Source organism: Falco punctatus (assembly GCF_963210335.1).
Source record: "Falco punctatus genome assembly, chromosome: 4".
NCBI lineage: Eukaryota > Metazoa > Chordata > Aves > Falconiformes > Falconidae > Falco > Falco punctatus.
Window position 1 is genome coordinate 39092820 of NC_137583.1, and position 27067 is coordinate 39119886.

The 27067-nt window shown below is 52.4% G+C and overlaps 3 protein-coding genes across 14 annotated transcripts in view; all 3 read left to right on the forward strand.

The window, feature by feature from the left end:
• SLX4 (SLX4 structure-specific endonuclease subunit) overlaps positions 1-13551 on the forward strand; it is a 38143-nt gene extending 24592 nt beyond the window's left edge. For 7 of the 11 annotated variants that reach the window (XM_080383499.1, XM_080383498.1, XM_080383496.1 and 4 more), the window contains 7 exons: positions 417-586; positions 1403-3864; positions 5027-5129; positions 5367-5849; positions 6473-11038; positions 12520-12631; positions 13318-13551. In XM_080383499.1, coding sequence (XP_080239625.1) covers positions 417-586; positions 1403-3864; positions 5027-5129; positions 5367-5849; positions 6473-6809 — 3555 coding nt within the window. In that variant the 3' untranslated portion in view covers positions 6810-11038; positions 12520-12631; positions 13318-13551. Of the gene's footprint in view, positions 1-416; positions 587-1402; positions 3865-5026; positions 5130-5366; positions 11039-12519; positions 12632-13317 lie in introns of those variants that run through there. The other 4 variants (XM_080383501.1, XM_080383495.1, XM_080383500.1 and 1 more) reach the window with 4 other exon arrangements.
• A 1433-nt stretch (positions 13552-14984) lies between these two features.
• LOC308062298 (uncharacterized protein) lies at positions 14985-16929 on the forward strand. Its single transcript, XM_080383574.1, has one exon. The coding sequence runs from the start codon at positions 15221-15223 to the stop codon at positions 16214-16216; it is 996 nt and encodes a 331-aa protein (XP_080239700.1). The 5' UTR covers positions 14985-15220; the 3' UTR covers positions 16217-16929.
• A 143-nt stretch (positions 16930-17072) lies between these two features.
• HMOX2 (heme oxygenase 2) lies at positions 17073-26947 on the forward strand. Of its 2 annotated transcripts, none has more exons than XM_080383568.1 (6): positions 17073-17218; positions 22010-22120; positions 23547-23664; positions 24457-24948; positions 25945-26065; positions 26147-26947. In XM_080383568.1, exons 2-6 carry the CDS (start codon positions 22038-22040, stop codon positions 26269-26271), a joined length of 939 nt encoding a protein of 312 aa, XP_080239694.1. In that variant the 5' UTR covers positions 17073-17218; positions 22010-22037; the 3' UTR covers positions 26272-26947. The 2 variants fall into 2 exon arrangements, with proteins under 2 accessions (XP_080239694.1, XP_080239693.1); XM_080383567.1 differs by lacking the exon at positions 17073-17218 and adding an exon at positions 18533-18555.
• The last annotated feature ends 120 nt before the right edge of the window (positions 26948-27067 follow it).

Below are 27067 nucleotides of genomic sequence, written 5' to 3' on the forward strand. Positions count from 1 at the left end.
GTGAGACATCAGGAGAACCAGGGTTTTGGCAGTGTGTCAACAATGGTAGGTAAATGCAAAACAATCAGAGGAAGCTCACTTGTACACAGGTGCAGATAACTCTGGAAATTGTGCTCGGGGAAGTAATTTGATTCCAAAACTAACTGGAGAACTCTTTAAGACCATCTTTTATATGTGTGACTAAAATGAGTAGTTAAACTTTATCAAAGCTCACAGCTGTAGGGTCAGGAAGAAGATGGCCTGTTCCATATAGAACCCTGCATAACTGGTCATCTTAGCTTCCCTCTGAGCCATCAGGTCCTGGTCCCAGGGTTAAGACTTTGGCATAGGAAAGGACTAAGCTGATGGGAAAAAGAACATTGGTATTGCTGTTCCTTTATAGCAAACAGACTTCCTTTGCTTTCCTCTTACCCCAGGTTCACAGCCAAGGATTCTTAGTGGAGGAGGATGGGAACGCACAGACACGCCGTGTGCTGCTGAGCGATGTGACTGGAGAGGCGGTGTGTGCATTCCTGCGATACCTTTATGCTGCTGATGCTGACATCCCTGCTAGGGTGCTGCCCCAGGTGGGGGCTCTGGCTGCCAGGTTTGTGTCGTGAGCATGTTTTGGATCCCTTTGTGCTTTCAGCCCCACAGACCCCAATCTGATACCTTCCGTTGCAATTTTAATGGCTTACAAATTCCATGGTCATCTGCTCACATCTTAAATGAAACTTGCACATAAGAATATCCTACCCTCATATTTTCCATGAGTCTCTCTTGAGGTTGTATCTGTGTGATTTTCTATGTTCAGTATATGCTTAGCAGACTTTTGCCAAGAGTTTTTTCTCAGGATGTTTGTTGACCACTGATATTGACGATGATGAGCATATCTTCTATATGTGACTATCAAAGCGCTGCACTGGTGATGCACTTGATCTGAACAACACTTGCAGAATGTATCGGATGCTTAAAACTGATCTGTTGTGTCAGCCATGCTCTCGGTGTGATCCTGAGTGTGTGCTGAGTAAAGAGCTTGAAAGAGAAGCAGCTGCTGAGATATGGGGGGGGAAATGGTTGGGTCTTGCCAAAATATATGTACAGAGGTGCCCTATCACTCCAGAAAGCCATGAAACTTGCACATAACAGACATTATACAGCTCCAGCCATTCCACGGGGCTCTCACCTATGCAAACAGGAAAGAGGATTTAGTGTAGTTGTATAGCTGTTTAGTCTCAAACAAAAAAGGAAGAGTGAGCCTGATGCTTTCATGTGAGTGACACCTGGAAAAGGAAATTCCAGATTTTATCTTAGGAAACCAGCATCTTCATGCAAATTCTTTTTTACAAGAGTGATCAGGCAGCCAAATGGTGAAGAAATACTGGAGGAGGAAAATACTAACATTACTATTATATCCTTGCAGGTTTGGTGTGAGGGAACTGATGGCGAAGTGTGAAAACAAGACAGGAGAGAGTCAGGGGTCTTCTGGAGTGGATTCAGAAGATGATCTTATCTCTGTGAGGGATGACAGAGATTGTGAGGACAGAGCTGAGAACTTCCAAGACCTCTTGAAGTCAGTGTGGGTAGGTGAAGATGAGGAAGAAGTAGGTATGCTGAATCCTGAATGCCAGAAAGAAGACGACTGTGGGGTGGGTGAACAGGAGCTGGAGGAAATCTATGAGTTTGCTGCAACTCAGAGAAAGATGGCACAAGGTGAAACAGAGGCGAGCGAGGGAACAGACTGCAGCACCTGCAGTGATACTGAGGCAGCGCAAGGCACAAACGAGCAGACTGAGGAGGAAGAGGTAAAGAGAGCTGAACCTGCTCCATTAGGCAACAGCTTCAAAGATCTGAGGGATGACAATGATGTGGAAAGATCTACACGTGACGCATCTGCCCAAGAAGAGAAAATGCAGAATATAAATAGGTGCAGGAGTGTGAATGATCCACAGACCACTTTTGTGCCTCACCACAGTGAACCTCAAAAATGGGACGTAGCATCCCATGGTGCTACCACTAACGAAGGAGAGACTGTTAGGAGATGTGAAGGTGTGAAGGATTCCAGGTCATCTCAGGACTTGCATGATGAGGCAGATCTCTGTGAAAAACAGCTTCCTGGCTTCCACAGTGATGCTAATATAAATGAAAGTTATGAATGCTTGTCTTCTGCAACTCAGAGAAATGACTGTGAACCTTCCCCAATGAAAGAATCTATCAAAGAACCAGGAAATACTCCCAGTGAAAAACATGTTGATGTTAATGATTCACTTCTGTACGGCATGTCACAAAAAGACCTCTCTCCTCACAGAAGCGGTTTTTATGGGAGTCCTCCTCCCAGACCTTACACGTCCCTTTTTCCTGCTGTTGGCTCTTCACCTGCATCTCCAAAATCAGAGAGAAAGTTTGCCAGAGAACATGTGTCAACACCAAAGCAAAACAAAAAGGAAAAGTCACACCCATCTGATGAAATACACTTTCAGAAAGCCAACGAGCTGGATACTGCATCAAGAAACACCACCACAATTGCTCCAGCAGAGCTTCCCCACATTGATGTAAACAAGCATACGTGTGTCCCAGTGTTGTCATCACTGGTCATCAGGACTCAGGATGTTGCAGGTCAGGGGAACAGGGAGGGTGATGTTATTGTTTTATCTTCTGATGATGAAATGGAGTTACAAGACAAGAAGTCACCAGAGTCAGGCTCCATTCTGAAGAAAATGGAAATCCCTGGGCAACTGAAATGTACAAACATAGAACAAAGTCCTGAGATACCAGAACCTGAACGTAACTCATCAGTCACTGAAACAGAGCAGAGATCAATGCAGGTCTCGTGTGACATTACAGACACAGTGCATATAAGTAACAATGTAAAGGTGTCCACTGAAGTGCCTCTCAGCAGACAAATAGATGCTTGTATGGAGAGCAAACAGAATCCAAACCTGAGCCCTGAAAAAAGGCTTGGTCATGAAATGTCTTCAGGTACAGATGGCTCCTGGCTAGTGCCAGACACACCAGTTCTGAGCAAAAGCAGAAGTTCATCAGCGCAGACTCAGGTCACAAGTATTAATTCTTTAAAGAGGCCAGGATCTAAACTTAGCAGAAAGAACTTAGCAGCAGGTGATAGTAACCATGACATGACTGGAAATTTAATAAAAGTGTGTGAAACAACACTGCCAGACAAACATTTGCCTAAGGAGAACTCAGTCAGTGAAAGGAGCCCTCCCAGCAGCCCAGCAGCAGGATCATTTTCCGAGAACTCCCTACCAGTTTCTCCAGTGGATCCAGTTCTCCTCTCCCCTGGCCACACCAACATAAAAAGCAAATGTGCCAAGATCTCATTTTTATCCAAACCTGTGTCTCTGTGCCATGAGCAGTCACTGGAAGATAAAACAAATACCAGTGTGATTGAGATAGAGGACAGTGAAAAGGAAGTAACTCTGTCTTCTTTGAGTAGTAGCGTCTTGCTTTGTGGTGAGCCCCTGGTCCATATTGATGACTGCTGGCAGCTTGAGCATGTGTCACCAGTCAGAGGTAACAGCCAGGGCTCCAACCACATCAGCCGTGCAAAGACCTGCACTACCAGCAGCCCCAGACCTGGCTCTTGGTGTGACCAGTGGGAGAGCCCAGTCCACACATGGGAAATTAAGGGCAGTACCCCTCTTCGAGGAAGCCCTGTTGGCAGAAGAACACCTTTGCTCTGTCTTGAAAAGAGTCCTGTGGAGGTGTGTTCATCAGCAGGCAGTAGACCAAGTTATCTGAACTCCAAACTCTGGGATCACTGGAATGGAGAAGAAGAGGAAGACGAATTTCCAGAGGTGCTCCCTCTGTCTCAGAGGGTGTCAGCTGCAGCAGGTGCCTGTCAGGCAGATCCTGTAAAGACTCCTGGTGAGAGCTTGTATTGATACTAAATCTATTGGACTTGGTTAAATTGTTTTCATTTTAAGTGGTCATCTCACCTGTGGTTCACTTGACCATGGAAAGGGTCTTTTGGCCACCTGATCCGAAGTAATTGTCAGGGCCAGGCACAAAGAAGGTACAATCTTCTGATGTGGGAGAGAGCGTATCTAAATGTGGGATCCCTGGAGCATAGCCACTTGTATTTCGTTCACACTGGTTCTTTGATAGCGATGGGAAGGTACAGGAACAGCCTTCAGCTTGCATGCCAGTGGGTATTTGTTCCCTGTAGTAGTGGGTGCTTTGTACAATCTTGCTTTTCACACGCTCATGAAGCGATGCTTGTGCTAACGTACATGAGGACGTCAGGTAAGCAGCACAGCAGTGCAAGCACAGCGGGTTTCCTTGTGTTGAGGCTGGCCGGGGGTGGGTGCCTGTCCCTGCCCGTGGGTAGGCTTCGTGCAGGCTTTCCTGCAAAGCTCTGCTGATGCCCTGCTGTCTTGTGCTGCCTTCAGTTTGCTGGTTCTGGGCCCTTGCAACAGACCTCTGCATGCCCAGCACGTATCATTGGATGGTTCCTTCCATCTAAGACCGGTAATTAATCTCACAGTATTTAATTAAATATATTATTAATTATGCCATAGATGTTTGGAACATGACGTGTGAGATTGACTGTGCTTCACAGTATCAGTAAATCGGTATCCTTAAATCAGTATCTAACGCAGGTCCCCAGAAGCTTGACTTGCTCAGTTTCTTCTGCATCAAGTCCCTATTAGGAAATCTCCTTCCTGGAAAACCATCACTTTACGGAATTCAGTAAACATGTTTTTTTAATTGCCCTGTAATCTTTGCCTGTTCTAACAAAACCCTGAATGGGCTTTGTATTCAGACCTGACATATGTCTTTAATTTAAGCTGTTTTCTGATTTAAATTCAATAAAAACCAAGTATCCCAGTTTAGGGGGTGGGGGGAAGTGTTGACTGTTCTGTCCAATCTTAAGCTGAGTAATGATTAGAAGAGCTTGTAGGAAAGCAGTGCTACTTAAACAATTATTGGATAATACTTCAACATCTGCCACTAAAAGGAGGAGATACCAGCCATTTTAAGTCTTTTCTGTACTAATTCTGATCATAGTCATTTCATTCTGCTGTAGAACCTTCCTGTCAGGAGAACGACAAGTCTTCCAGCACTCCAGTGACACCGATGCCAGCTTACTCCCTCATGGAGACCCCAGAGCTGAAGAAGGAGTTGAGCAGGTCAGCATTGCCTCCACGAGTACATCTCTTTATGAGCAGAAACTTGCTGGCAGGTAGTGTGAAAGAAAGCTCCTGGCCTGAAAGTGAACCCATGGTGGAAGTTCCAGTCAGTGTTTTCTGAGGTCATGTCACACTTCTCCAGCTGACCACTGGATCCCTGACTTCGGCCTCTTCCTGAGCTGGGACTGTGGAAGGCGCAGCGTTACCTTAACCTAAGCTCCCCCCTTTCTCTTTCAGATTTGGTGTCCGCCCTCTCCCAAAACGCCGGATGGTGTTGAAGCTGAAGGAGATATTCCAGTATACTCACCAGGACGTGGACTCTGACTTTGAGGGTGAAATCCCATCTTCCCAGCCTCCCCTGCAGAAGTCCCCGGCCAAACACTCTAGGAAGTCAAAGGCAGACCGGACTGCAGGGGGGAAGCGTGGCAATACCTCGAGGGCTGTGGGCAAAAGGAGGCAGGTTGCTACAGCTTCTTCAGTGCTCTCTGTGGGGAGGGCTGAGGAAGACCTTGTCGGATCCTGTGAAACAGGCTGTGCAGCACCCAAGGAGGGAACTAAAATGACACATCGCCCAAAAGGAGCCAAAAAGCAGAAAAGGTCATCTGTATCTCCAGAGAGGTCATCTCTGGCAGCTGATGGTGAGGAACTCATGCTCCCAGCATCTCAGGAGTCTGCTGTTTCTTCAGTGGATGGAAGTGACATCTCTTTTGGTTCACAGAGGTAAGGCAACAAAATACTAAACAAAACAGTCAGTGGTGCAGGACAGAGATGAGCTAGGAATGTGGCAAACAGAGGTGAGTGTCCATGTGGCCTGCAGTGGCCCTGCCACCTCCTTGGATGTGTCATTTGAAGGTCAACGCACTCCTACAGAAGGAATATGCTTTGCTTTTTTTAGTCTCGTTCCCAGTGAGCTATTCTCAGAACCCAAAAGTGCTTGTGGCTGCGTGTAGGCCAGGCCCAAATCTGGCATGCCTGGTCTCTGCAAGTTGGAGCGACAAGGAGCACTTGATGTTGACCAAGAACCTGCAGCTAGGGTAGGGAGAGGACGGCACAGCACTACTGGGAAAGGTGGCTGCAGTATGGCAGCTATGGGTCAGGAGCACGGAATGCCAGACGGCACCAGGGCTGGTGAGCAGGACCAGCACTGCCATGGTTGGGACAGGGAAGTTTGCAGAGCACATGCCATGTTGTTCTTCACTCATTTTGTGGGTGCTGGTATTGGAGAGGCTGTGATCCTAGAGGGTAGTCACAGGGGTTGGCCACCAGGGATTTGGGGAGCTCTGGCCCTGTCCTTGATGGCCTGTTCTTTCCTTGACCTCTGGTGTACTTGATCTTGCTTTTAGTTCTTTCATGAATGGGTTTGAAGCTTGCGCTTTTGAATCTGAGGAGGAAGAAGAGGAGCTTCCTGCATCTCAGGCAGCAGCTCGGGAAGAAGAAAAGCTGGACGCAATAAGGTGCTACATCCGTTCAAACACAGCCCTTTACCACAGGATTCTCTTTTATGAGCCAATTGAACTGGCTGAGCTGCACACAGAGCTGAAACAGAATGGCATTAAAATTTCCAAAGCAAAACTGCTGGACTTTTTAGATGCTCACTGTATCACATTTACCACAGCTGGAGCCCGAAAAGAGAAGGAACAAAAGAGAAAAGGAAAAAAAAAGCAGAGGAGACGATACTGAGTGGAGCTCGCTCCTTCATCCTGAAAATTTTGTAGGTGGAGGCCTTCCTGATAGGCTGGGAACGCTGTTCCAGGCTGGTGCTCGCAGGGGTGCTGTGCTGGGCGGGTGCGCTGCTCCCCCTGGCGGCCTGCCGTCACATGGCATGCTGGAGAGGCGCCGAGCTCCCGCTCCAGCCCTCTGCTCCGAATTGCACAAACTCCTCCAGTTGCTGTCCTGCCTTCGGCACACGGGTCGTCTAGAGCCTATTTCCCTCCCCCCCCCCCCCCCCCCCCCGATTTGTTTTCTGTGCCTTTTCTTTCCATTTTTCTGATAGGTTTTAAGTCCCCAATTTTGCTTCACGTTGATGCTTCTAGACAGGTGCTTCCCCGAGTGACACTTGCCAAGACCTTTTCCCTGGCCTTGGGCTCTGAAACGCTTCGTCCTTCAGGTTCCAGTATTCAGCAGGATAACTTGCCAGCAATAAACCAGTCCCCTTTCCCCTGTGTAAAGCACTGGGTGTTTAGGCCCCAGTCACTAACGTCTTCATTTCATCAGCACACAATTTGCCCTGCTGATTGTTAAGGCAGGGAGCATTGTGGAAATACGACATCTGCCTTCTGTCCTTGGTTCAATTTGCAATCTTTGGTGAAATGCCTAAATCTGTGGGTTTTAAATGGCTGCAAAACAGCGCAGGTGTTTTTCTAGTCTCTTTGTGAGGGCTCCCCAAAGTGCCCTCTGACACTGGGTGTCATCTGAAGGCCCTTTAGATTCGAACATTCGGTTCCTTCTGTTCGTTTGCATGCTGGATCCGTGTTAGATACCCTCTGCTCCGTTTTCTGAGCACCAGTTTACTTTGTCAGTGTAGCTTGAGTATGTCCTTGATGGAGATGTTTTTAAGATGATATTATAGTGATCACTGGATCTCTTCAGCACTTCTTGTAACCTGATCTTAGATTTAGTGGGTTTAACCCACTTCTGTGATCATCCTCATTTCCAGCCTGGACTGATCTAAGGTTGTAAACTGTCTGGGACTCTTGGGCAAGTCTTGGACCCTAAACTGTCATCTTTCATGTATTCACGTTCACAATGTTTTCTGACTCTTGTCTCTTCTGGCAGTTCTGAGTCTGCAAAGAGTCTCACTGAACAAAATGGACACAATGCTTCAAAAAAAGAAGCCGGATTTATAAATATATTTATGTATTTAGAACATCTAAACATGTTTTCTATTTTTGATACAGTACGTCTTCGGGTTTATTTGATTTCTATTGTATACAATAAACAATCTATGAGGTACTAATGATAAACTGGCCTATGACAGACCTGGGGGGGGGGGGGTTTCTAAGGGGCAGCGTTGGGTTTAGTTGAGAGCAGAAGAGTCCGCAGCCTGCACCCGTCCCGGCTGAAAGCCGGAGTAGAGAATCGGAGGAAGATGAGTTGGCATGGAATGCTGCTCCCAGCGGGAAGGAGCGGAGAGGGGAGATCAGCCGGCAGCAGCTGATGAGCAGTGGATTGATGAGCTGCCCATTCATCTGGGCTGGGCAGCCTTCAAGTAAGGGGGACCTGGCGGGAAGGTGGTGGGGTCTGCTGGGAGGATGGGCTGTGGGGAAGGGTCTGCTCTGGCCTTGGAGGGGAGAGCTGCTGCAGAAGGGGAGATGGGTGACCACTTACCAACCTCCACTTCTCCGTCAGGTGTCCGTGGCTTGTATAATGGTGGGGGGACCTTCTAGCAAAGCCTTCTGCCCCACATCCGGTGAATTTTCAGGAATTTGGGATAGTTTTCCTCCCTGGCAGTCACATCACTTTTCCTCCCCCACCTTCCTGTGCAAGAGCTGCCGGGAGATGACTTTGTGACATGAAAAGGACAAGGCTTGCCTTAAGTGGCATTCCAAGAAATGCTGTTTCCCTCAGCACACTGTGTATTTCTCTCAAGTACACACTTCATATATATTCGGTCCTACTTACCAGTCTTAATCTGGGGAAATAAGTAAGGTCCTTTCCCAGCTTTTTGGCTGTGTTTTTAGGTAAGACTTGTCTTTACAATCCAAGATTTTGCAGTCAATTCTTTATTACATCTTAACCTTCAGTGAACACAGTGTCACAGTTCAGTGGATATAAATTACAACTGTTCAAATAGCATTGTGACATAAACTGTTCAGCATGTTAGGAAAAAAAGTCTGAATTTTAGTCACTGAAAGTGTCTCCATCCTCCTGTCTGTCATCCCTAAACCTTGCAACTGGGCGGTCTTAATGCAAAAAGATGATTTTAAGTATTGCATCTGTGCTGTCAGGGTTCGGAGGTAACCACTCTGCGGAGGCTTGCCTCGATGCTTCCTTGTTGCTGAAGGTGACAAAATGAAATGTCTCTTGTAATTCTAAAACTTTTCTCAGATAATGAGAAAAGCATTTAGAATCATTCACAACCTTCAAGACCGCAGGGACATATCTGACATACACTGCAAATTATCTGAAAGCAATTATTCATTCTCCTTCATTAATCCATACGTGCCTCCCCAAGCTAACAGTGGTGTTGCCATCTGCCAGTGATAAATGTGTTGCCAAACAGTTTGATTTGTATATATTTCTGTGTTTTCTCACCTTCCTGATGCAGTCTCATTTGTCTTGGAAAATACATTGTCATTATTTTTTATTTCCAACTGTGTAGTAACAGCTATAAAAAATGTTTTGATGCTTCTGTTTGTTTTAATGCTTCCAAGGCTGCAGAAAAAAACCCCAACAAACCTTTTCAACTAAGGTATTAGTTGTTTTTTAAGTTGCACAAGCAGATGTATTGCTGTCATTGCACAAAGCTGCTGTCTTACTGAGATGCACCATGTGAGCTCAGAGTGAAATAACTGCTTCTAAATTTGCCGTGACAATCAAACAATCCATGGGATTATGGATATTCTTGTGCCGCTACCACCGTGTTGGTTTGTGCACTGTCACGTTTCCTGCCTGAAAAAATAGCCTCAGTATGTTTATTCTGAAAAGCTGTGCTGCAGATGTTTCTGTAATAATCTTGCACGTGAGCAGAGCTGTTTTCTTACGCAGGCACAGTTGTGTGTGTATACGCACCCCAGAAATCACCCTGCCTTCATGGCATTGCCTGGGCAGGTGTGATCCATCCCCATGGCCGAGACCCACGGAGGGGCCAACTGAACTACAAAATACGAGAATGCTGCAAAGCGCGGTGTGGTGGCTGCTGCGCCATCCCCTTCTGCTGGGCCAGCCGCACCCGGGTGTTGGGCTTACAGTGCCAGTGTTTAGGAACCGAAGGGATAAATCCAAGAACAATCCTTCCTGCAGTTCTTCAAAGGGGACTGGAGCATTCTGGAAGCGCATTTTAAACGTGTTTGTTTGCTATTGCTAACATTCCGGCATAAAACCGCTTTCAGAGGCGTGTTTGGTGAAGCCGAGGGCCTGGCAGGTGTCCCTGCTTCAGCTGCTGTCCCGCAGAGCAGGGCTCCTCTGGAACCGCTGCCCGGGTCCCCGGCCCCTCCGCCGCGGGCAGCCGCCCGGCGAGCCGAGGTACCCGGTTCCCACCCAACATCTAAGTGATCCCAGAGGATCCCAGCCGGGCGCCGGCCCACCGCACCCTGCCCCGCACGGCACGCGGGATCTGCGGCGGCCCCAGCAGCCCCTGGCCGGGGCTGAGCCCACCGACCCCTGCCCGGGGCCCTTCCCCCGAGGCAGCGCTGCCGGCTGTCCCGGCCGCCGAGGGACACCCGCCGCGGAGACCCCGGGGACGGGGACCCCCCGCAGGCGCCCTGCCGGAGCCCCCTGGCCCGCGGGGCGAGCCCTGACGGCGCCTAATCCCCGCGGCACCGGCTGAGCCCCCGCGCCGCCCGCCGGCCCCGCCGCCGCCATCTTGGCGCGCCCGCCGCGCCCGGGCGCCGCACGCCATTGGCCGCCGCCGTCACGTGCCGCCGGGCGGGCCGGGCCGCGGGTTCGGGGCCCTGGCCCGGGCACAGGGCGGCCGCGCGGCCCCCCGCGGCATCGGCTCGGTTCCTCTCCTCGGGGCGGCGGGAGCTGCCGGGGTTCCCCGCCGTGGGCCGGGAGCCCAGCGCAGCGGCGGGCTGCCAGGCCCCGAGTGCGAGAGCCCCTGGGCCCGCCGGAGCCTCCCCGTCCCGCCCCCCCGCAGGACCCCCGGAGCGCCGCAGCGATGATCTCCCACACGGACGGGAAGGCGGAGCCGTGGTTCGCTCCGCTCCCTCGCCGCCGGGGGCAGGCCGCCCTGCGCGGCACCTGCGCAGGTAAGGGGCCGGGCCAGCCGCGGGGAGGGGACCTGCCCCAGGACCCCCCATCCCACCGGAGCCGCGGGGCCGGGCTGCACCGGGGGCCTCCCGGCTCGGCCTGCGCCGCCCCGGCGCCCGCAGGGGAGCAGGCTGGGGGGTGGCCCCGGCCGCCCCCGGCCGCCCTGCGTGCCCCGCTGCCTCGGTGTTTCCCAGCCGCCCGAAGCCGCCCGTGTTTGAGCACCCGCCCAGCCTGCCCCGGGGAGCTCCGCGGCTTGTTCCGCCGTTCCGTGCGCCGCCGCCACCTGCGCTTTGCTCCCGAGCTGCCTGCGCTGACGCCGGCAGTTCCCAGCGCGGAGCCGGCAGCGCAGGGGGGGACCCACCGCCCCACGGGCCACTTGTGTCTCAGAGTCCCCTGCCACATGCCCTGTCGGGGGTACCTTTTCCCAGCAGAACGGGCACTTGAGTCACCTGTACAGAAGCTCTTCTGTGCCTTTGGTCATTCGTGTCATGCCTCTGTCTTCCCTGAAACGCAGGACCTGCTCTCCCCCTCGCACAGTCAGGGTGTTGGGTTCGAGCAGCAAGGCAGAGTCACATTCTCTCTTCTTCTTTTTTTCCCCAACAGTCTTCAACATTTGACTAGCTGGTTTTGTCTGCCTGGGAGCTGCAGTGTTCCTCCCTCTGCTCTAACTCCAAGGTGCTATTCCTAAATGTAACGAGGACGTCCTAGGCCCGTCTTGGTATAAGTGCAAGGGATAGACGCTCTTCTCCTCTAGTTTCTTATGTTTACCTGCAGTGAATGTCCCCTGTCATTCCACTGTCACCTGGTTAGTCAGTATTGTGATGCTCTCCCGCAGTTTATAGTCAGCTTGTCTTTAACCCTGAGTAACACAGAATAACCAGCAGGTGTTTCCACCACCCCGTCCCTCCCTTACTGCCTTGTGAGGGCCAGCCATCCCACGGCAGCTTAGTTTGTTGGTTTGGGTGAAGGATGCTTGTCTTCTGGGAATGCCTTTGGACTCCAGATCTCCCTTTTGCTAAAATTGGCAACATCTCTGAAGAACTCCAAGTGGTTTGTGAAGTGAGATGTCTCTTTCCAGAGGCCATATCAGCTCTTCCCCAGTCTGCCGCCTTTGGCCACCTGTCCGTTAATTCTCTTACTCCGATTTCTGTTTGGTTGCTTGGAATGTTGGGCCCCGGATCCCCCCTTGAGTGCTTTCTCTGGCATCGCATCAGCCACTTTCCAGTGCCCCGACAGCGAGGTACCAAAGTCAGGAGTCCAGCAGTGTTGTGGGGTCCTGTGAACAGCCCTGCTGGGTTAGACCCAAGGTCTCTGTAGCTCCAAGCCCTGTCTCGGGGATTTGGGGACTGGCTAGAGGTGGATGCCAGGGAAAGGGATAAGATAAGCATACAGTGACACCTCCCCAGCAGCCTGAGGCTTACTCATGATGTTATTTTTAATAGTTCTCATGGGTTTCTCTTCTGTGAACTCTTGAATTCAGTGCCCGAGACCATTGCTGTGTCCTCCTGCTGCTGTGAGACAGGCCAGAGCATCGGCCAAAACTCTTTCTACTGCTGGCTTCTCCTGAGGAGAGATCCAAGGGTACATTTAAGGTGATACTTAAATTCTCTCCCAATATGTGTGCTTATTCTGTTCACCCGGAGCTTACCTTGTAGCTATAGCAGTGCCCATCTTAGGTATATCAGAGGTCTTAAAATCAATCCAGATCGGCATGGGCTGAGAAAGAACCACATTCTCCCTGTCTCTCTTGCTTACTCATTTTTGCCCATTCAGCCTTACTATTCCAGTATTCATTCCTCAGCATTGTGAACTTGCTGTCCTTCCACTTAAAATACCTCCAGCGAGTTCCTGTCATCATGGTTTTGATCAAACCTCTTACAGACAACTTGTCCTGGATGCCAGCGAAGATACCTAGTAGCTCAGAAGTAATAAAAATAGTTGTAGAGGTTGAGAGCTGGAGCCGTGGCTGTAATCATTGTAATTAGAAGCTTGAAACTCCTGACCTTCCCCAAAACCCACAGAACACTGTAGAAGACTTGATCCTCATGTACTTTGAAGGCCTTTTTAAGTTCTGTATAAAGAACCAAAATGCTTTGCAAGTACCAGTGCTAGCACAGGCGAAGGATATCTCTTCTGGCACAACAGCAACAGAACAACTTCATCAACCTTGTTGTCTACTCAGTAAAGCTGACATACATGTCAAGAGCTTCATGCTGGTCTGCCAGGAATGTCTTCCTCTTATCCTGTTTTTGGATATCACCTTCCTCTTTTCCTCCAGGCCTGGACGGAGTAGCTGCAGGCAAATGGAAATGCCTTCGTGGTGAATAGCAAAGTTCCAGTTTCTGTTCCTCTCAAGGGATGATTTTAAGAAAGCTATACGAGGGAAGAAGTGCCATCACTACCACACCAAACTGCCACAAAAGGTATCTCAGGCTTTTACTGTGAAATCATACTGTGATGTTTTCTTATACTGACTAGAAGGAGAAAGATTAAATATGTACATATATCAGTCTGGGTTGAAATTCTAGATTCTTTTTCCTTTATTGCATACTTGTGGTTCAGCAGTGACTCTCCTCTTCCGAGGCACATGCATCCTTATCACAACTCTGCCAGACCACAGAAGTGCCTGTGGTTTGTAATTAATCCCACACAACTGATAAGTTACCGGTTTATTTCACAAGAGTTTTCAGAAAATCAGGAGGTAGCCATAGAATCTTTAAGTAGGCAGATCTGGAGGCCTGCATGTTTGTGGCTTTAGTCTTCTGCCTGTTCCATATTTTGCGTCTACATATAGTCAACAGCAAGTTGTCTTTCGCCCCTGGAAGTCCATATAAAGAGATCCTCTGGAAATCTGTTTCCCTGATTGACCTGTCTTAAAGCTGGATGCGATGCTTCTCTTCAGAGATGCACATTGCCATTTCTACATCCCGTGTACATCCCTGTAACGTCCATTTACTCTTCCCTGACAGCAGAAGGGCGCATGCCACACTGGTCCTGTCTTGCCAGTTTAGCGTATAAGTGCTCAGTAAGCCTGCAAAGAGCTGCATGTCCCCGCTCACAGCAAAAGCCACAGCGTTGCTGGGGGTACGTGGTTTTGACCCTGCTAGGATGCTCATCCAGCCACATTAGAGCAGTGGGTTCGAAGGAGTCACTGCTCTGCATAAATACCCTAGAAATCCACGCAAGCCCCTTGTCTTGGAAAGGCTCTGGGCTGACCTCGACGCTGCGCAGCATAGGTTGATACTGGTTATGCCTCTGCAGGACTTTATGGGAATAAGAGGGCAGAGGTTTGTTCATGGCCTGTGTCCCAACAGCCACTCATCACTTCAGCCAGTGTTACTTCCACTGGCTTGCACTACTGTAATCTTCCACGTTTGTTGGATTTCCTCAGCCTGTAGCCTGGATTCGGCCATGGAGGATCTTCAGTTCACCAACTGCCTTTCACAACAGATCTGTTCTGCACCAATGGAAGTAGAAAGTTACCTTTATTTTGCTCCAAGGTTGGCGTAAGCCAGGCCCCAGGTGGTGTCCGTGCCTGATGCCTTAGGGCCGGTGCCTCCTTTGTGCATCTCCTCTCCCTCTGCAATACTAGCAGCACAAGAGCAGGGAGCTTCCATCTGTTGCAACCCAAGTAATGTTCTGCTGAGCAAGGCCGTTCTTCATGGCCCTCTTCTGACTCCCAGTGCAGCTTCTAATAACCTTTTCAGATACAATATCCTGGAAGAGCAGCTATCTTTCCCATTCGAGCACTAAATGTTTACTTCTAATGTACCAATAATTTCAGTAGATTCAGGTTCTGGCAAACCCATTCCAGGGTTTGTTCCTGTGAACACTCTGGAAAATCCACTGTGTAGTTTGGAGGGAAATACCAGAACATTTTATACTTAAAAGTTTATCTGCTGAATTTTTATAATTTGGCCCCTTTTGATTTCCCCCTGTCCAAGGTTTCCTGTCCTGCCTGTGAATTCTCTCTGGATTCTCATTTTATTGCAGCTGAAGATGGGATTGTGAGCAAGAAGGAGGAAGATGCCCACCAAGGCATCCCTGAGCCAGTGGAGCACGAGGGTTTACCCTCAGGGCTCTCCAAGGAGAACAGTTCCCAGAGTCCTGCACAGGACCCAGTGCTCCCACGCAGGTCAGAAAGGGTTCAGAGACCTCTGGGGAAGAGGCAAAGCCGAGCGATGCTGCGTGGAAGTTTCAGGAGGCTGCCAGACGTTATCCAGCAGAGAAATCCTTCTGTGGGGAGACTGATGATATGTGGAGACTGCGGGAAGAGCTTCCGGGTGAGCTCCAACCTTGTCCAGCATCGGAGAATCCACACCGGTGAGAAACCCTTTGCCTGCACCGAGTGCGGGGAAAGTTTCCGGCAGCGGTCGCATCTCATCCAGCATCAGAGAATCCACACAGGGGAGCGGCCCTATGAGTGCTCCGAGTGCGGAAAGAGCTTCAGCATGAGCTCAAAGCTGATCCGGCACCAGGTAACCCACACCGGGGAGAAGCCCTACAAGTGCGCCGAGTGCGGGAAGAGCTTCTCCGGGAACTCACAGCTCGTCCAGCACCAGCGAGTACACACTGGGGAAAAACCCTACGAGTGCAGCAACTGTGGGAAGAGCTTCAGTGTGAGCTCAGCCCTGACACGACACCAGAGGGTCCACACTGGGGAGAAACCCTACGAGTGTGCTGAGTGTGGGAAGAGCTTCAGCCAGAGCTCCGAGCTGATGAAGCACCAGCGGGTCCACACTGGGGAGAAGCCCTATGAGTGCTCCGAGTGTGGAAAGAGCTTCACTGTGAGTTCAGCCCTCATCCAACACCGGAGGTTCCACATGGGTGAGCGCCCCTACGGGTGCACCGAGTGTGGAAAGAGCTTCACTGTGAGCTCCCACCTCATCCAGCACCGCCGCTTCCACACCGGGGAGCGTCCCTTTGAGTGCACGGAGTGTGGAAAGAGCTTCCTGTGGAGATCAGCCCTGCTCCGGCACCACCGGGTCCACACAGGGGAGAGGCCCTACGCCTGCGCTGACTGCGGGGACAGCTTTCGGCAGAGTGCCCATCTCATCCAGCACCGGCGAATCCACACAGGGGAGCGTCCCTATGCTTGTGCTGACTGCGGGAAGGGCTTCACTGTGAGCTCTGCGCTCCTCCGGCACCAACAGATCCACAGGGGTGGGGAGCCTTAGGAGGGTGTGTGGGGAGCAGTTAGGTCCGATACCTTGGGAGCATCCCTGGGGAGCGGAGCCCAGTGTCTCTCTCCCTCTGCTCTTTTGACCACCCTGCTTGTGGAGGGTGAAAGCAGTTTCTTTTTAGGAGAATGAGTCCTAAAGGAGAGCTGGAAGGGAGAGTTGGTGTAAGGAGCTGAATTGGAGGTTTGGGGAAGAGCGTGTGACACAGCCGGGGAAGGAGGTGGTGTTCCATAGTTCTTGGGAGAGGGACAGAAAGCAAGTAGTGTGAGGAGGCTGGCATGTACTTGGTCGTGCATTTTAGAGGAAGGTAAATACCTTGCTTTTTTTTTCTGTGCACACGCGTTTTGGACAACTTATAGAGTGACCCAAACGGACCATTCTGAAGCCTGCAGCGCTCTGCCTCGATAAAGAAAAGCTCGTGTGTTCCCTCTGTGCCACTGCTTGGTCTGGAGTTTCACAGTTACCTTCTGCAGCCCCTGGGCTGGGCCTGTAGCACAGGGGAGCCAACAGCCGGGTGTGCTTCACCTGTCCGTGCTGTGCCCCGGGCCTGCCCCTCCGCAGGCCGCCGGCCCCACGGGGTGTCCGCCCCGGCCGTGTCTGAGCCTGTGGCACTTGGCGTCCACCCAGGCGAGGGCCCGCGCCCCCGCGCTGCCTGTTAATGATGCTCAATTATGTCTAAAACCGCCAAATAAAAACCACCCTTAACAGCCCGCCTCGCCGCCATTTTCCCCTCGCCGCTGGCGCCTGCGCGGTCCCACACGCTGCCCGCCCACCGGGGGCGGGACCTGGCGCTGCGCTGGAGGTCGCGATTGGCTGACGGGGAGGCGAGGTGGGGAGGGGACGACCCTACGGCTTTCACCAATCGGTGGCGCCGGCGCGTGCCGTCGGTGGCTCCTGATTGGCCGCGACGTCACCGCTCCCCGTCCCGTGAATAAGGCAGGACGGCCGCGCCGGGCCTTTGTCTCGCGCGGCGGGGCAGAGGGCGCGCGGCGGCGGCGGGTGAGTGTGCGCGGCGCGTCTCCATGGCAACGCGGCCGGGCTGGGGGGCGGCGGTGGCGGTGAGGGGCCGGGCCGGGGCCTGCGGATCTCTGCCCCGCCGCTTCCCGGAGGCCCGGCTGCCGCGGGAGGCAGCGGGATGGGCCCGGTGCCGTCCGTCGGGGAGGCGCTGGGCCGGGACAGCTGGCCCGGCCGTGCCCGTGCGCCTCAGCCCCGCCGGTGCGGGAGGGCCCGGGCCCGGCTCTGTCCCGCAGCCGCGGCGGGGGCTGTCGCGACCGGCTGGACCACCTTACCCTTGCCCCGGGCCGCCGGCGGGCGCAGGCGCGGTGACCACAGGCCGCGGCCGGTCGGTGCTGGGCGCCGCCGGTGCTGCCCGGGGCCGCAGTGCCCGCCGCCCGCCCCTGGCCAGCCGAGCTCCGGAGCCTGTGGGGCCCCCGAGCCCCCCGCTCCCGGGCGAGCCCCGCCGAACAGCTGAGGAGATGCGCCGGGGCGGCAGCCTCACGCTGCAGGGGCTCCGCACCCATCCCTGGGAGCCGTGGCCGAGCCTGTCGCGACAGGAGCCCTGCGCTGGCTTCTCCCGGTGGCCTGGGGGGCGCTTGGCTCTCCTTGCCCCAGCTGAGCTCAGGGAAGAGCTTGGAGGGCGAAGGCCTCTTGCTGTCCCTACGTTTCTGTTGTTGAGGGAAACAAGTGGCTGATTCAAGCCTGGCACTTGCCGGCGGCGGCTGGCAGTGCCTGTCCCTGGCGCTGCTCGGGGTGCCCCAGGCACGGCTGGGCAGGCAGGGCAGGCGCTGCCTCTCCCCGCAGCAAAGGCTGTTCGATAGGTTCACGTTTGTCTGTCCACTGCCCTCTTCTTTCCCCCCAAATCTACCACGACTGACTGACTTGCCCCTTGCGCTGTTCTCCTAGCCCATGCGAGGCAAATCCATTCCTGGTGTGCTGCCTGGCCCAAGGGCCCCTTGCCATGGTGCGGAACCGGACAAGATCTGTGAGCGCACCGGGAGTTTCCCTCCTCTGTCAGTTTGTTGAGGTACTGGACAGTGGCTCGGGGGGGACAGAAGTAGTGTTTGCATGGGCACTGCTAGAAGTGTCTTGGACTTGAATTACTGCCTAAATTTAGGCTGTGTCCAGGTGAAGCCTTAAACGTACCGGGTGGGAACAGGTAATATAGTGATTTATTCTGTGAGGCTCCCTTTCCAGCAGCAGCCAGTGCCAAATGCCTTCCCTGGCGGAGGAGCAGACATGAAGCTCTCCTGATGTGATTGCCAGGTTACCCCTGTCATGATTCCTTGCACTGCTGTACCTGGGCTTCTGGGGTTTGCCTCTGCTGCAGCGATGCTCAGGTAGCTGCAGCCACACTCTGCTTCTTGTTAAAGCCAGGATGCAAGCTCTGCATGTGGGCAGATACCTTGAAGTTGCATGCTAGGTGAACAGCAAACATGGACTCTGTACTGCCTGGGTGTTGTGAATTATTGAACCTCTCTTGAGGGTGCCCAAGCAGAGCCAGGACTTCCAGTCCTGCATCCCTGCAGCAGCAGCAGTGTCTACTTCCTTCAGGAGGCATAGGATTATTGGAATTGTCTTGCCACCCCAGGAAGAATGGTTGTGCATCTTGAGTGTGAAGCTTGCTGTGGAAATGGGTGTAGGGGCAAACTAATTGCTGGGTAGATGAAATGGGGGTGTTTTCTCTGAGGGTTTGAGCACCCATGGGTGAGAAACATGGGGAGTGCTGACATGTTCTGTACCAAACATTCTCTCCAACCCTGCAATCCTGACACTTGTCACTGTTGGCTTTCTCCCAGGCAGGCTGCTGTCAGGTCACTGGGAAGGTATGTGTTTATGCTGAACATCAGCCGGGCTTGTGATGAGCAGAGCTCCTCGTAGCAACTGAAATGACATTCCAGCCTCTGCAGCGGAGGCAGGCAGCTGCTCAAACCTTCTCGGTGTGTAGGACACTGCCTCTTTCAGAGGAGCAGGATGCCCCGAGAAACCAGGGCTTTGACCATTGACCAGGCTGTGGGCTTTCAGTTGCCAGTGTTTGAATAAAAGCAAAGATGTGTGGTGGCAAGAGAGGTGTAACGATTTTGACTTCCCTTCCTCCCAGTTCTCATACAATCCCTGTCCTTTTCAGTACTAGGGTGTTTGATTTATGCTGGCTTGTCTCTTGAATTCATGGCTCCTCAGGGAGGAGTCTGTACTAGAGACTGTATCAGGGAAAAATCTAAGCTTCCGTATTTTCCCATACAAGTGCTGTCCTCACCTCGGGCTAAGGGGACTGGTGTCGTCACCGCCCTGCGTATTGCTATAGAGATGAGCATGTCAGACGGCCTCTAAAAAAAAAAAGCTGTGGGAGGTACAAGTCTGAAGGTGCACCGAAGTCTGTAAATTACTCTTTGTGTGCTAACTGCTTCTTCCAACAGCTACTGGAACAGTCATTTGCTGTTCTAATCAGTCATGCTTCTACACCACCAGTAAGAGGCTTGGGTAAAGGCTTCTGAGACCCCATCAGATAGCCATTGTGTGGCATGGAGAGCAAAGTTCCAGTGTTAGTGTGCTGCAAAGTGTGTGTATGGAGGCTCTAACAAGTAAGTTAGACATGTCTCGCACAATGATGATTTTGGGAGCCATGCTGTGTGTGTCTGGCCATTGGGAGCCTTGAACCGCTGCCAACTCCTAGTTGCTGAGACTTGATCTGATGTTTTCCTTTGGGTTGGATTTAACGTCAACCTTCTGGCTTCTTCCAAGGGATGAGCAGTGCTGAAATACTCTTTGTAGCTCTGCTCTCCCCTGCTGTTTTGTACTGGTGGCTGTTGCAGGCCTGGCAGTGTACAGGGGCAGCACACACTACCTCTGGGACTCTGGCTTTCTGGAAGTAGAAGATAAATTGGAACCAGTTTGTCTAGTTTAATTTTTGGTATCTCCATTTCTTAAGAAGTATCTGGCCTGAAGTAAGCCGAGCAGGAAACCAGGGTGTCATCAGAACTCGTGTGTCTCTATTGGCAGGAGGCTAGCTGGCTGCGTTGCGAGGCAGGCAGGCTGCTCCCCACTGTGCCCATGACAGCCTCCTGGCAGAGCCCAGGCAGGTTATGTGCATTTCCCGCTGTGTGATGAGCGAAGGTAGGTCCTGCTCACTGACCCAGTGTGAACATGCTTGCTGTCTAGCGTGTGATCAAATAAACTGTAGAGCACCCGAACCTGGTTTCCTCAAATATCTCTGAGCCCTTGTGCAGGTGTGCCTTTCTGCCACAGCTGCATCATCCTGCCCTAAACTTATCCTGGGGGGGGCTGTGCCGAGCCCTGTTGGGTGGGCAGGGCAGTGGGGATGCAGGGCTGCAACCCCTAGTGACTTCTGTGGCTGCATCGAAAAGTAATGCATTCTGGTCAGCCCTCCCCTTGGGAAGGTTCTGTCAGGGTGAGCCCAAAGGCTGTGATCGCAGGGGAAACCTTCACCCCAGTGATGTGTCCTCCCAAAGGAGCACTGTGCCCAAGCTGGGGCCTCGCTGTGCTGCACCCAGGGGTGGGTGCTCAGACCCAGCTCCCAGTATCCCTGCCCCAGTCCTGTGCTGGAGTATGGAGGGCAGCAAGAGTGGATGTAAAACAGGACTTGGAAACTTGCTGGTGAGGAACCGGAGGGCAGTTAATGTGTAACTGGTGTGAGCTGGAAGCCAGCAGCTGATGTGCCCCTGTGCTAATGAGCTGGGTGAGTTCGCATCTGCTGGTCTGTTCTCCCAGGGCTGAGCAGCAAGCCTGGGGGTGCAGCCCACCGAGGGGGGCTGAACTGAAGTGGGAGAGCACGAGGGATGGCTCTGGTACGGAAAGTGCTTTCCAAAGAGCAGCGAGCAGCTTAGTTCCTTCCTCATCCGGCAAGGCTGCCTGTGAGATGGTGGGGCTGCTCCACACAAAGCTGATTACAGATCAAATTTATAAATGAGGTGGCTGGATTTCTGGCTTAATAGGGATGCTCAACTAATGGAAGCCAGGTTTTTTGCTCCTGCTTCTGTCTTGTGCATCCTGCTACATCTGAGGAGATTTTTTTTTTATTATTATTTTTTCTTTTTCAAAACAAGGAGGGAGAGCCCAGTTACTTCTGGGGTTTGAAGGAAACCCTGCTAAGCAGGAGAGGAGTGTGTGAGTGGTAGCAGGAGCAGCCTGCTTTGACTCTTGGTGGAGTGCAGCCCAGGAAAGGCAGAGCAGTGAAATCTGCCCGTTTTGAAAGTTCACGTACCCGGTTGCAGAGAAGGCTTTTGTTTCATTGGGAGCTGCTTGACTTCAGAGCTTGGCTAGCCTAGGTCACCACTGCTTTCTTCCAGGGGAGGCTGGTACTGCTGTGGAAACAAGGTAGGTTGTTCTTCCTCCTGGCTGGAGGAGAGGTGCTTCCCTGTCAGTTACTCGGCTCAGAGGCTAGCAGGCGATGAAATACTTGGTAGCACCAGTGGAAAGTAGCAGATGACCAGTGCAGATGACTAATGTGGAGGTCTCTGATCATTTTAAGCCAGGAACCATCCTGACATGGGAAACCTAATGCAGGCTGCTGCTTTGCTGTAGGTCTCCTCTGAGGTTAGTATTTTGTGAACTAGATGTTTGTGTTGAGGTACACCTGAGGTAGCTGAACCGAACAAGCAAGACTGCTTCCTTGGAAGTGCCTGGTGTGCAGTGGAAATGGCCAGTGGCTGCTTCTCGCTGCCCTGCCTGGGGGGAGCAGCTCAGAGGCTCCTTGCTAGGCTGCTCAGCATTTGGTACCCATCCCTTTGCGCAAGCAGCTTCCCTCTGAAACCCCTCTCTAATTCTGCCTTTCAGATTGTCTGATCTCCAGGACTCACCAGCAATGCCATCAGCTATGGAGGGCTCCGAGGGGGGAGAAGAAGGGGAAATCTTGCCCTATGAGGAAACAGAAAATGACAATGTCAGGTGAGTCCTGTCTCACAACATGGCACAGTCTTGGGCAAGGCAGGAGACCTTGCAGGTAAAGGAGTGGGGGTTTTTTCTCTTCATCTAAAAAGGAGTGAGGGGCTCCAATAGGTGATTAATCCAATATATGTGCAGTAAAATCTGTTTAATAAAACTATACTGGAAGGATAAAAGGGGTGGAAAGGAGTGATCTGGCTAAGGCTGACAACAAGCAGCAATATATTTATTTTTTTTTAAGTCTCTACTATCAGACTCGTATTTCAGAAATGCTTTGACCATCTGGCTGTTGTTTGTGCCTTCCTGGCCAAGGTGAGCCAGTTTTCCATGGCTTGCTGGACAGTCTCATGTGACAGCAGCTTCTTGTTTTGAAAGATGACTCTAGAGGTGAACTCTGCTCCAGTGAGCTGCCTCTCTTGCCTTTGCAGAATACCCACTGCTCTAGGCAAGAATATTTTCTTGAAGGTTAGTTTTAAAAAAATTCATATGTGCTCTAAAAGCTAAGGCTGCAGACTTGGAAAACAGGCAAAGGTGAATAGGGTGCATCCCAGAATACCTAGATAGGCTGGCTGATTTCTCTTTGACTTGACAGGCTCAGCTTCACGAGAAGTTAATGCTGCCTGGCTCTCCTGGCACATCCAGGCCCTGTCCAGCCTGTTGGCTGCAGTATTCCTAAAAACTGTAAGGTGCACTTTGGCATAACTTTGAGAGCGTAGGTATTGATAACTCTGTACCAAGCTCCATGCAGATGCAGTGGCTATAATCTAAAATAGTAGATTTTAATATTTTTTTAGAAAGTTAACTTGTGGAAATGTGCAAAACCAGCGTAATTCAGGATAAATAAAGTTTTCAAGGGTGTTCTTGCCCTGATTTGCCATTCAGTTCTCATCTCCACTCCAACACTTGATAGCCAACGTGGAAAAGGTAGGGTCCTGCCTGTGTATGCATCTGCTCTTACCTGAGCATTTCTCCTTCTCCAGTGGCCAGGGAGGATACACCAGGGCTCTTGTGCCCTTTAGTCTGCCCAGTAGTTGCTCTTTGTATGCTCCAGGCATCCTTTTGTAGTATTTTTGGGGCTCACATGGATGAGAAGCAAAAGTAATGGTGCAGGGATCAGAGGATCCTTGGCAATTGCTTGAGCATCCTGGGTCCGAGCCCCTGCTAAGCCGCAGGCCTCCCAGAATGGCAGGTCTGGTTGGCACGTGGATGCCCACATCTGTGGAAGGAGCCTCTGGCTGCTGCCAGCCTGCCGCTTCCTCCCCATGGTGCCAGTGCCAGGCTGTGGGGCTGGCCTGAGGGATCCTACCTTGTACATCTCTAAACCGGGCCTGAGATGGTAGGGAGTGGGGGATTCTCCAAACGCAGCAGGGACAAACTCATTACTGCATGTGGAAGAGGGCTGAAAGGTGCTCTCCCTGTTTGCCTGCAGTCCCACTGACCTTTCAGAGCTGCTGAAGGAGGGGACTAAGGAATCCCACGACCGTGCAGAGAACACTCAGTTTGTCAAAGACTTCCTGAAAGGACGGATCAAGAAGGAGCTCTTCAAGGTAAGCGCTGCTCTGCTTCTGTGGCAGAGAAGCTCTTTGAAGCACCCAGTGACAGATGCAGACTGTGAGGCAGAGCCCACAGCTCTGTGTAGGGGATGGGGAGGGATCTAGTTTCTAGGTGGCACAGTCAAACTACAGGAGTCCTTGTCCAGGGCTTCTGCCTGGTGTGCCCTGCTGGCCCCGCACAGGTTTGGTTGGGTAGGAGTGCTGGGCTTCTGGCCACACATCTGCTGGCTGCTCAAGGCAGGTGTGGCTGCAGCACAGATACTGGTGGCATGAGCTGTTTGGGAGTGAAATCCTGGTGAGATCACAGCACTCCCTCCCTCCTCTGAAGTCTAGGCTGTTGTTCCTTAGACTTCAGGTTGGATTGCTTTCTCTTCTGTACAGAAGAGATGGTATTGTGGATCAGCCCGGTCAGATCCTTGAAGGTCTTGATGTATACAGTAGTCTCCTATAGCACAAGGCTGCTGGGGCTAGTTGTACCTTTTGGATGAAGTTTGTCCCTGTCCCTTGCTCTCCAGGTGACAGGAGGCCCAGAGCACACAGCTGCCAACATGAGACTGTAATTCTTAGCTCGTGCTCCGTAGGCATTATTGTTACGAACGTAGACAGAGAAGACCCTCCGACCCTTCAACTGATACCTGCCTGGTACGGGCTGTCCAGGCTGGTTTTGTGTCAAGCCTGGGGGTTTCCTCCTTGTTTACCCCAACTCCAGGCAGGGGGGAGTAGCCACAAGTTGAGATGTGCTGATCTAGTGAATGGCTTCTCACGTTTGCTATGCTTTGTCTGTAGCTGGCCACTGTGGCACTGTACTTCACCTACTCTGCTCTAGAAGAGGAGATGGATCGCAACAAGGACAACCCAGTCTTTGCTCCTCTGTATTTTCCTCTAGAGCTTCACCGGAGAGAAGCGCTGGTCAAAGACCTGAAATATTTCTATGGAGAAGACTGGAAAGAGAAGATCCAGTGTTCTGAGGCAACTCAGCATTATGTGGACAGAATCCATCATGTGGGACAACACGAGCCAGAGCTGCTAGCGGCTCACGCTTACACACGCTACATGGGTGACCTCTCAGGTGGCCAGGTGCTGAAGAAGGTAGCCCAGAGGGCCCTGAAGTTGCCCAGTACCGAGGAAGGGATCCAATTCTACGTGTTTGACAACATTTCCAATGCACAGCAGTTCAAGCAGCTCTACAGAGCAAGGATGAATGCTCTGGACTTGGACAAGAACACCAAGGAGAGGATTGTGGAAGAGGCCAACCAAGCCTTCCGCTTTAACATGCAGGTACGAACCCCCTTGAGCCCCTGGGGGGGGCGGGTGCTGCCGCTGTTGGTCCTGGAGCGGCTCTGAGGGCCAGGTTAATTCAGTCAGGCTGCTCATCCCGCCAGTGGTTTGGGTCTGAGACCACCAGAGCCCCTCCTTCTTGCAGGGGTGGGATTCTAGTTTAAATAGCTCTTCCACTAGCTTCTGGAGACATGGCTGGTGGGGGGCAGGAATTCCTCCCATACTCCAACACCACAGCCGAGCTTTTGATTAGGACACAATCATGATGACTGCACTACAAGATTCCTGTGGGCTGTGTGGCTTTGAAGCACTGGGGGAAGCAGAGCTGCCGCTCTGAGACAGCCTCAGACAGTTCGAGCATGTTGCACCGCACTGGTCACAATTCATCTCCTGTCTTGCCTCCGACCTGTTGCCTAATGGCCACAGATGTCTGTAGCCCCTTGTTCCTTTCATAAAACCGGACTGGGCTGCCACTTGCCCCAGGGGGATTAACTTGGCTGTTGGATGGGAGCTTTAACCTGTGCCTGGAGCAGGTCGGTGTTGTTTAAGCTGGCCAGAAAGGTGGTGGGATGTGGTTGGCTCCTTTGTCAGGATCCTTACAGGAACCCCTGGCAGCAGAGCTGGAGGGGCTGCCTGACCACTGCATGAGCAGCGGCAGCGATCCCCAGAGGGGCTGCAGCAGGGAGGGCAGAGCACGTTGCCTCGTGCTCCCACCTGCAGCAGGCTGGGAGGTGAGCAGCAATGCGATGCTGCAGCTGTCTTGCTCCTGGGTCTGACTTGATGCTCTTGGAACAGGCTGTGCCCTCTCAGAGCCACAGCACGTGGCAGCTGTCACCACAGGCCTGCCTGCGAGGCACTCCGAGAGGAGTAGCACGCGCTGTCTTTGCGGGGAGGGAGGCGGGAGCAGCTCTTACCTGTTACCCAGATTGTTCCAGGAGCCTGGATGGAAGCTGCCTGGCTCTGCCAGTTTCATGCACTTGCTGCGACCACTTGCAGGTATTTGAGGAACTGGACAAGATCGGCAGGTCGCTGACAGAAGCAGCCCAAGACGGAGGCTTTCCAGGCCACGATGGAAAAGGAGACCTGCGCAAATGCCCTTACTACGCAGACAAACTAGGTAGGTTGTGGGCAACAACAGAGCTGCCACATGCAGGGCCCAAGACTCGCAGTGCTAACGGTGCTTTCTGTGTTCTGGCAGGCAAGGCAGGAGCTGGCTGCCCCTATCACACCGCTGCAGCCCTGGCAAAGCAGCCCCTAGTGCAGCTGATCCTGGCGGCCTGTGTGGCTGTGGCGGCAGGAGCTGTGGCGTGGTACATCATGTGATGGGAAGAGCGGTGCGTGGCACTAAATGGTGGCAAGGGGAGAGGTGCGCCCTGTCCTTCTTCATACTGTTCCCTTGCTGTTGGTGGTGAGTTGACTGCAGGGTGGAAGTACAAAAATAAACAGGAATCCTGTGGGACTGTCAAAGAGACACTTTGCACACCAGTAATGCAAGCACTGTAATATAATCACGTCTTTAGCTGACTCATGTACAGGGCCGCTGCAGTGCGAGGGTGTCAGGATTCCACTTCAGCACTGCCCTACCCAGGCTGGGGCAGCTTTTAAGGCTAGAGATGTCTCATCCTGTACTGGCAGGGGCTTCACGTGCTTGGCTTTTGATCTCCTTCCTGGGAGCAGTCACTGGAGGGAGTTTCCTGCCCTGGGCTGCAACCCAAGAATGTGTCATCAGCCTTTCCAGTGCAGAGCGCTGCATTTCCTACCGGGAGAAACTTTCAGCTGTGCCGCAGTGGCTGTGCCATGGGGCCACCAGCTCAAAGGTGCGTCCTGTTTGGGGCTTTGTCTAGGCCAAGCGACTCAAAGTGGAGGAAGCTCGCCGGGGTGTGGACAGGACCACGTGGGTGGGGGTATGAAGGTGAGAGGTGTGTACATCAGAGTTGTGTGCTGGTTGTTTTTTTTTTTTTCTGAAGCCTTGACTGGAATAAAAAGCTGCAATGCTGTAGCTGGGGAAAGCTGCAAGCGCATCACTGGTAGAATGAGCAAACTGTGCCATGAGCTGTAGGTCTGCGTGGGGGGCTGGGGAGGAGGCTGGTGGGGAGAAGCAGTGGGTACAGCCACGCTG

Excerpts from the sequence above, each read along its gene's own strand:
- HMOX2 (XM_080383567.1), top strand. Across the intron at positions 23,665-24,456 it reads TCAAGAAGGAGCTCTTCAAG|CTGGCCACTGTGGCACTGTA; the intron begins GTAAGCGCTGCT and ends CTTTGTCTGTAG. Across the intron at positions 26,066-26,146 it reads TTACTACGCAGACAAACTAG|GCAAGGCAGGAGCTGGCTGC; the intron begins GTAGGTTGTGGG and ends GTGTTCTGGCAG.
- LOC308062298 (XM_080383574.1), top strand. The coding sequence starts at position 15,221 with ATGCTGCGTGGAAGTTTCAGGAGGCTGCCAGACGTTATCCAGCAGAGA.